Source organism: Pleuronectes platessa, chromosome 9 (genome assembly GCF_947347685.1).
Source record: "Pleuronectes platessa chromosome 9, fPlePla1.1, whole genome shotgun sequence".
Lineage (NCBI taxonomy): Eukaryota > Metazoa > Chordata > Actinopteri > Pleuronectiformes > Pleuronectidae > Pleuronectes > Pleuronectes platessa.
Window position 1 is genome coordinate 26,928,362 of NC_070634.1, and position 9,128 is coordinate 26,937,489.

Below are 9,128 nucleotides of genomic sequence, written 5' to 3' on the forward strand. Positions count from 1 at the left end.
TATAGATCTATGATGCAAGACATCTTCAGCACTTACTTTAGGTTTGATACCCTGAATTCAGTTATTCAAATGAGTAATTCTCATTGAGCGTGTGTGAGACAGAAGACTCGGCTTCACCTTCACTCATTCAGTTTTACCTCAACTGCTACACGTCGAACAACGTTACCTTTGACCTCCCAAGAAGTCGTTGAGGATGGTCCTCACACTCAGCTGTGACATCAACCAGAAATAAAACGACTTGGAAAAGTGGACTTTATAGTTCTACAAAGATTAAAACCCCATGGCTTAAAAAGGTTTTAACACACAGAGTAATAATGGCTCATGGCTGTATCCTCAGGTTTCCTGTCCACAGCTAATGCTAACACTATAGTCTCCATCAAAGGATCATGTGAAGATAAGTCTGAAGTCTAAAATTATATTTTAGTGCCCTCTTATGTTTAATGTCCATTAAAATGTTTTTCTTCTCTTTTAGAATCAGTGTTACTTTGGTTGAACTGTTTTCCAGGATATTAGACCTGGAGACATTGTGACATGAAATGGTCAAACAGACATTTCAATTTGCAAAGGTCTTGTTCTACAGAGACTGAATATGACTCCAGGTCAAGATGGCTGCTGTGATTTAGTTCAGGCTCAGATCATTTTATTTTTATTTGTGCTGTTGGACTCAAAATCGTGTCAGTGAAGAAATTGCTTAAAAAAATAAACGTGTTGTTCTCTATAGTGTGTTGTGCTGTATTGTTGATGTTCTTTAGCAACATTACCACACCTCCTATTGTTGAATTGATGGAACAGCCTCTCTATTTATATCTCTGGCCTTTAGAAATCAAAAGTATGTTTTTCTTCAGGTAGGTAATAAAGCTTCTCCCACAGATGCTTCAGATGTTTGTTTGGGTGGGAACCGTTTCTGTGTGAGGACGCCAACAACGCCTAAACAATGGGAAATAATCTATTTCACTTTTGGAGACTTAATTGGAAGTCTTCCTCATCTGAAGGCCGAAGTGTCCTTGGGCAAGATACTGAACCCTGAATTGCCCCTGATAGAAAAAGTGCTGCTCATGGATGTAGTGTCATTTTACCCATTGTCCCTATATTCACTCATGTGGAAATAGTATTACAACAATAACCTGCAAAACCTCAGCTGCTGCCGACTTAATTATTGGAAACTACGAAACAGAAACTTAAAATAAAATAAAGGTTTGTGGTGTTTTGTTAAAACTGCTTCATGTTTCATATGCTGTCTAAAATGTTATTTTATCTCCTGTCCTGCACAGGTTGACAGCAGACTAGTTGCTGCTGTGAGGTCACTGACAAAAGAAGAAAACACTGGATTTACAGACAGCATGGACGGAGAGGGGGAGGGGGGACACTGGTCCAGAACCTCTGTGTCAAGTGAGTGTTAATATTTCTTCTTGTAAAGTCAAGCAAATGACAACACAGAGACAAAAAAACGAGCAAAAAGGCTAAAAGATATGCAAACTACTTTAACGTGATGCAAATAGGACACAACCAGAAAGAGACAAAACAAATATGAACATAAAAATAAGACTCTTCAGGGACAGGTTTGTAAATATGATTTAAGGTTTGTGGGAAGCTGCAACACCTGCATTATTGTTATCCTTACGCAAGATTCATAAATATGTTTCTTGCTAAACCAGTCTTGGCATTTATATCGCTTCTAACATAGCCAATAAAAGTGCGTCATTACATTCATCTCTAAATGCTTGTGTCTTTCACACCACACAGAGATCACACCTTGAAAACCAATTCACTAGTAATGTCAGAACAATATGATAGAACTAAAATAGTTAGAGGATAACTTCAGTGATAGCACAGAGTCGATACTCATAACAAAAGACGGACATTAGACTGGAAGGTCACTGGTTCAATGACTGACACAAACATACCTCGATATGGACCAGTCCTGGATCTGTTTAAGTCCAAGAGGACTCTCCCTACCCCCCCTGTCTAAGTGCCCTTGGACCAATAAAGGAATCTTGAATGTGAATTTAGGGACACTGGTATAAGTGATCTGTATTAAGCTGTCATTCAAGGGTCTGTCAAGAACGCCTCAATTACTGCAAAACATGGACTGTTGTTGTTGCAAGATGTTCAGCATTAGGTTTTGGAGGCTATAATTGGTGTGATCACAGAGAGAGTGGCCTAGGGGATAGAGCGGGTGCTCTGCAACAAGAAGGTTGCCGGTTCAAATCTCACTCTATCCCATCTGCATATGTAGCATGTATTAAAAGTATTATTTAATTCCGCCAGAAATACTTCTGTTTTTGTTAATTAATGATTTTGTACTGTGTGTTTCACATGTGTTTGGCGCCCTCTGTTGGTCGCGAGTGGCTATTGTATTTATCCTCCCGGTTTTCACCAGAATGTTCTAGATCTGGCTGAGACCGGTACGTATCGTTTACAGCGCGACACTAATGTGTAAAGTTTGTAATTTAAGTAATCTGTAAGTTATTTAAAATGTGTCATGTGTTTCATACGATCATAGTAGTCGAGTTGCTTCAATCTTTTATGGTTTATTTTCATTTTTGAGTTAGTTCAGAGTGTTACAGCAAGCTAGCAAACATGTATTAAGTTTGCTAGCTTGCTTGTGTAAGTGTGTAGGTATCCGTCATTTTGTGTCCTGAAGAATGCCTTCTGAACTATGTATTTTTTTTGTTAGGCATGTGACCAAATGATGAATGTTTTCTGTTCTTTTGCTGAACCTCTGAACAGGTATGTTTTGTTGCATAAGACTCATGTTATTTTTGTAAATAGAAGATTTGATTATTTTAATGATGTGTTTGATTGAATGTGAGACATTCAAAGGTAATTGTAAATTATAGTTTTGTTATTTATTTTTATGAATACTTTGAGTATTTTGGAACTTATTATTTTTTATATAGGTCTTTTTGTTTTTATTAGACACCAGAATGTTCTAGATCTGGCTGAGACCGGCATGTGACCAAATGATGAATGTTTTCTGCTCTTTTGCCGAACCTCTGAACAGAAATAAAAGTCCTGTGTCAAGAAAAGAACAAGTCCTGGTCATCCATTTTTAGACACAACGCAGAGAAAATCACCACCAGAGAGAGACCGGTTACACATGCCTAAGTGTCCTTGGCAAGATACTGGACCCCTAAAATGGCCCCTCATAAATGCTGAGTGTTCTAAAAATGTAAATGACATGTAATGTAATCTACCTCATCTACCTTGATTTTCTTCAGAATTTTTCTTCGTTTGTTCTTCAGAACTTTCCTAATCAAACTCAGTGTTCTCATGTTGATGAATGCCAATATCTTTGGAAGATGCAAATTTGCATATAGGAAAACGCCCTGCCATTGCCCATAAAATGGCATGCAGTGCCGTGTGCACACAGAGAAATAATAGAAACTGAAAAGGAAATTTAAGAGGTCAAGAACATTTAAGTGAAGGTTCCTAGACCTTACAATACTCGTGCTTTGAGAAATTTCTCGAAATTTCAGGCTAAATCGCCACTGCAGTTTCTTCTTCATGACCACGGGCCCGTTTCACAAAGCAGGTTTAGTGAAAACTCTGAGTTAGTTAACCCTGAGATGAGGGAAACTCTGGTTTTTCAGTTTCACAAAGCCAGTTCAGCTTTACTCTGAGTCAGTTACCCTGGCAACATACTCCGTGAACCTAACCTGCTCGCTGGCAGGTTTTCTTCAACTAACCCCGAGTTTCTCCTGCTCTTAAGTTGAAGCCTGCAGACTGAAGGCAGTGGCAGACATGGCGTGTCCTTTTATTGAAGAGCCAGTTGATGTCGAGGCGCAGATACTCCGCAGACATCTCCACCGGGAGAGGATTATTAGACCCCGATTGGATGTTTTATCATTCCCTGATGAGTATCTGTTTGAGCGTTTCCGTTTCTCTGCATCATCTATAATTTATATAAACGATATTCTCAGCCCTCACATCGCTCACATGACGCATCGTGGACATGCTCTCAGTTCCGAGCAAATTCTTTGTATTGCACTTCGTTTTTTTGCCAACGGCAGTTTTTTGTATAACGTCGGTGATGCAGAGCATGTGTCCAAGGCAACTGTCTGTCGGGCTGTCCGAAATGTGACACTTGCACTGAAACAGCTACTATGCACGTTTGTAGTGTTCCCAAGTCACAGACCCACCAGACTTCTCAAAGAAGAGTTCCACAGAATTGCAGGTATCAGTCTAAGCAGTAATTCATTTATGTCATAAAGCTTTGAGACTTGAAGCACTAATCAGTCAATTTGATATATTTTAGGGTTTCCAGGTGTGATTGGCTGCATAGATGGCACTCACATTCCTATCATCGCTCCTTCAATAAATGAAGGAGATTATGTGAATAGGAAATCTGTCCACAGCATTAATGTGCAGGTAGGCCTAAATAGTAGCCTTTAACATTCCAAATTAAATACACTACACCATACAGCTAATTACTGTTCTCCACTGTGAAGATCATATGTGATGGAGCCCACATGATTAACAATGTGGAAGCGAAGTGGCCTGGGTCTGTGCATGACTCACGAATGTTTCGTGAGTCAACACTGAGTGCCAGATTTGCCGGTGGTGAGTTTATATATATAATTTATATACAGTATATAGTTATATCCTATGATCAAATATTTTGTTTCCTCCTATTGCAACTGAAACAAACTGTATCTTGTATTATCATAGTAGAGTTCGATGGTTACCTACTCGGAGACAGAGGGTACCCCTGCCAGCGCTATCTGCTGACCCCTTACCCTGACCCTGAGCCTGGCCCACAGCGACACTACAACTTGGCTCACTGCAGGACACGAGCCAGAGTGGAGATGACCATCGGGATACTCAAGGCCCGGTTCCAGTGCCTTCGTAGGCTCAGGGTCACCCCAGAGAGAGCTTGTGACATTATAGTGGCATGTGTGGTTCTCCACAACATTGCCACTATTAGAGGAGAACAATGTCCTACTCTTTCCCCCTGTGATCTAGGTATTAATCATACCCCCCCTGCTGATACACGAGATGGAAGAGCTGTTAGAGACATGATATGTGTCAATCATTTCTAACTGACCCATCACCTCCCCAATGTTCAAGAACGACAATATGCATCTCATTTTATGAGGTCTTCTTTATTTCCTAGAAGGACAAATTTTGTACAGTTGTTAATCCTTTGTTGTTGAAACAATTAAAAAACATCCACCTGTGGGCACGTCACCCACCTTTAACTGATGGTCCAGCAGTTGTATTTCCTTTTCTGTTTTGGTGATCTGCAGCCTTATGTGCTCCATTTCTAGGTGTGATTTGTTTATTTGAGATTCTAAATATACCTTGTAAAGTTGTTTCACAGGGAGCTATAGGAACATAAATGACATTGAATTTCAGTGCCATGTCTATTTAGTGTCATTGTAAGTTGTGGGTCAATGCTGAACAACATCTTACTGAGGTAAGCTGTGCTGTGGAGGTTGATGGACCTTCTTCCCCATTGTAATTTCCAGCATGGCTCTGTTAGAGAGAAAGAAGTTGCAAGTTGTATTGTGGAACAACACTATTAACTGAGCCAAAGTTATTTTAAAAAAAAAAGGTGTATACTTCAGCAGGCCTCTCTGCATCTTCCCTCTCTGTGGCAGCTGATAAGGTTTCTTCATCATTCTCCTGTAATGAAACAGAATGTGTGTGTTATATTCTACCAATTATGAAAAATCTGTGGAATATTAAGAGTACTTACAACAGCATGGAGGTCTGTTATGGCAGAAGGCTCAACGAGACAGATTACACCATCAGTAACTGGTAGAAAATGAAGATTAGACAGTTGATGATTACCCAGAAAAGTGCCCCACCTAATTTAAACACAATTTTTCAAACTCTGAGTCACCTTAAAATAGATTGATATCTGAAAGCAAAAGCAGCCAATTGCAAAGAACTGTAGCTTACTGCTACAAGAAAAATCAGTGTGCCAACTAAGTTGTGTCTAAGATGAATGGGTGGCCATTACTGAGCGAACACTAGAAAAAGGATTAACGTACATGCCATTCATTTGAATAACTTACCTCTTATGTAGGCCCCTGTGACCTGGGGCGTGGGTGGGTCCGATGAACTCCCCCCAGAGATGCCCTCAGCAATGGGTCGTCCACTGTTCTGACTGAGGGCCATCTTTTCAGCCTCTGTGAGAGGTGGTGGTGGTGGACCGCCACCTGTTTTGCGGGCCTCAGCCTTTTTTCTGTTGGCTATAATGGAGGTCAAATTTAAATACATACAGAAAACACAACTTTGGAGACTTGTATGTATAAAAGGCATTTAGGTGTTGCTTTCATAGAGACAATATTAATTACTGGCAGTGTTGGGATTTCTCTTTTTTTTGCAGATTTCCCTAATTACTTAAATATATCCATCACATGTTGAATGTAGCCACTAAATGCTGTTTAATGAGGGCAGGCTAAACAACATCACAATTGCTTGTACTTTATTATACCTTACCTGTTTGAACTACATTTTTATATTTCATCTTTAGCTGCTGCCAAGTCCGTTTGGTGCCTGTTGGGTTGCACCTGTGCTCACAGACACACATATGGAATATAATTGTTGAATAAGTGGAACATTCAAGACAAAACATTTCTTTTTTTTCTCAAATTAATACTGACGCATTAACTCGGTCAGCAATTTCCTGCCACGCAAGATCCCGCGCTTTTGCTGCTGCCACAGTATTGCTTCTTTTTAAAAATATATGCTCACTTTCTGCATACGCAGTCATTAATATTTCCAACTCCACTGGGGAGAAGTAGGAGGATCGAGGCTGTTTACCACTTGTTGCCATGGTGAATCATGTTATCTGTGTTCCATTGATGAAGGCTTTTTATATCCTCATGCACAAGCTTCACTCAGGGTTACCTTGACTCTGAGTTGATTGAACTAAGTGTTATCACCTGTTCTGAAACCGAAAACTTAGAGTTTGACAGCTCAGAGTTGCTCAACCCAGAGTTAAGGTTTTAACTCAGAGTTTGTTGAACCTGCTTTGTGAAACGGGCCCCACCTCTTTTTTCTTTGTCAACATCTGCCCCACTGTGGTATTTTTAAGAAACTGCAGCAGGTGGATGTGAAGCGTTTCATTCAGCTTCCAGCATCGACTGAGCTGTGTTGACTGATACAAGCTTTATCATATAGATTTAAAAAAGTGTAACTGAATGTTTATCTGACCACTCACTGTAATGCACCAAACACTATTACCATCAATTTAGTAGCTGGGTCACACACAGACATTTTTTTACTGTTTTTAAAGTTACTGTTGTAAACTGAAATAATAAAAAAAAATATTACAAATCAAATCGAATTTGTTATGAGGTATGTAAAAAGTTGACAAAAAACTCAAATCTATTGTTGGTGATAAAGTTGTCATCACCATCCACAGCTCAATGAATCGTTTCCTGTCTTAGCCTCTGCAGCTTTTAGCCTCAGATGACCGACCCCAAAGAACATGTACTCATTGTTATATTCCACAAGTTGATGTAAAGACATTTACACACTAGCGGATGTTGTGGATCCAGCAGTGGAGGAGAAGGAGTAGAGGAGGTCTGCCAAAGCTGTACATGAAAAAGTTGTCTGACTTGACATTTAATAACCTTTGTTTCTAAAGCACTAATCTAAACAAGGTCAAAAATTACTTTGGAATAAAACAACACAGAACAAGGCAAAACAAAGAGTAAGAATTGTTGAATTTAAAAACATTAACATGCTCTCCTAGAAAGCATTTTAATACATTATTTAAAACATACGCAAATGTTTTAAAAACAGGTGAATTGCTGGCTAATCTCCTCAGGTGTCAGGGCCGGCAGAATGTCAGGCGTGAACCCAAAAGCCACGACACTGAAGCAGAATCAGCAAAGTTCTGGGTTTATTAAACATAGCAGGGGTCAGGAGCCAGGCAGTCGGTCCGGTTACAAACAAGTCCAACAAGGAGCAGGCAAAAGATAAGTCCAGAGAAACAGCAGGCAGGTCGCGATGGGGATCAGGCAGAAGATAAGGCAGGAGGGAAACCGCTGGAAGGTTAGGCACGAACACACTAAACCATCTGACAGAGGACAAAGGGAACAGGAAGGCAGATATACTGGGGAGACTAATGAGTTGATGGAAGACAGGTGCGTCTGTGGGTGGGGCCGGTGAAGGGCTCTGTGGAACGAGGAAGTGCAGAGCAGGAGGTGAGTGGCTGAGATATGACAAATGGATTAGTATGCAAAGCTTCTGATAGGACAAATTACAATATTAATTAGAGGGTGCACCTTAGCACCGCACGTCCCCATAACTCTGATACTGTATATATGTTGTTCTATATTGCTGTTTTTTTATTGTTGTTTTATGTTGAGTGCACCAACGAACGACACCAAAGCAATTTCCTGTAAGTTCAAACATACTTGGCAAATAAAATAATTCTTAATCTGATTCTGATTCTGATTCTGAATTCGTGACATCAGGTAAGGAATCTTAGACTCATGAGGTCCTGGTGACAGAAGTCCACTCATCCTTGGTTACAAGCCTTGATTTAGGAACTACTAGAAAGTGTTGGGTGCAAGAACTTAAATAACAGTTCAGAACAAAGGGAGTTAGTAGCTCTGTAATATAAGGGGCACTCAGACCATGCTGAGCTTTAAGTTTACTACACAGGTTATGAAATGGTCTCATCTTAAAATTGTAACTTCTTTATGACTTACAACAGCAAATCAGACAGTCTGGGAGAAAATTGGCTTCTTCTAAACTATTGTCGTTGTCTGTGATCAGGTCACATTTCCTGCAAGGATTTACGGTAATCAGGTCCGAAAAGCATATATTTATATTTCCAGCGCTGTGGGGTTAAGTTTCAACACTTGTTTGATCCTGCGTACTGCAGAGAGCACCGGCATTACCATCCCACCAGCAAAACAAAGCAGGCTTTTTATTTCATCCCTCGAGACTTCCTGTACCAAAACCATTTATCATCATTGAATAATTATTAGAAAACTTTTGCTATACTGCCAGTCGTTGTCTGAGCCGTGTTGGGGCGTAACTCCAGCTCCATCCACACAAGAAGAAGCATGTGACACATCCTGCTGCTGTCATATTACAAAAAACAAATTAACGTTCTCGAATACATGTATTCAAATTATGTATTTATTTCAATATCTAGA

At 40.0% G+C, this 9,128-nt stretch overlaps 1 protein-coding gene across 1 annotated transcript; it reads left to right on the forward strand.

The window, feature by feature from the left end:
* Positions 1-2,375: 2,375 nt before the first annotated feature.
* On the forward strand, positions 2,376-5,201 carry LOC128448202 (putative nuclease HARBI1). The gene is made up of 5 exons (XM_053430773.1): positions 2,376-3,172; positions 3,713-4,177; positions 4,259-4,371; positions 4,452-4,563; positions 4,672-5,201. Exons 2-5 carry the CDS (start codon positions 3,745-3,747, stop codon positions 5,040-5,042), a joined length of 1,029 nt encoding a protein of 342 aa, XP_053286748.1. The 5' UTR covers positions 2,376-3,172; positions 3,713-3,744; the 3' UTR covers positions 5,043-5,201.
* The last annotated feature ends 3,927 nt before the right edge of the window (positions 5,202-9,128 follow it).

Bases quoted from the DNA above. Each gene is read 5' to 3' on its own strand.
- LOC128448202 (XM_053430773.1), top strand. From the start codon at position 3,745: ATGGCGTGTCCTTTTATTGAAGAGCCAGTTGATGTCGAGGCGCAGATA. The intron at 4,178-4,258 runs GTATCAGTCTAA...GATATATTTTAG, and splicing joins AGAGTTCCACAGAATTGCAG to GGTTTCCAGGTGTGATTGGC. The intron at 4,564-4,671 runs GTGAGTTTATAT...GTATTATCATAG, and splicing joins GAGTGCCAGATTTGCCGGTG to TAGAGTTCGATGGTTACCTA.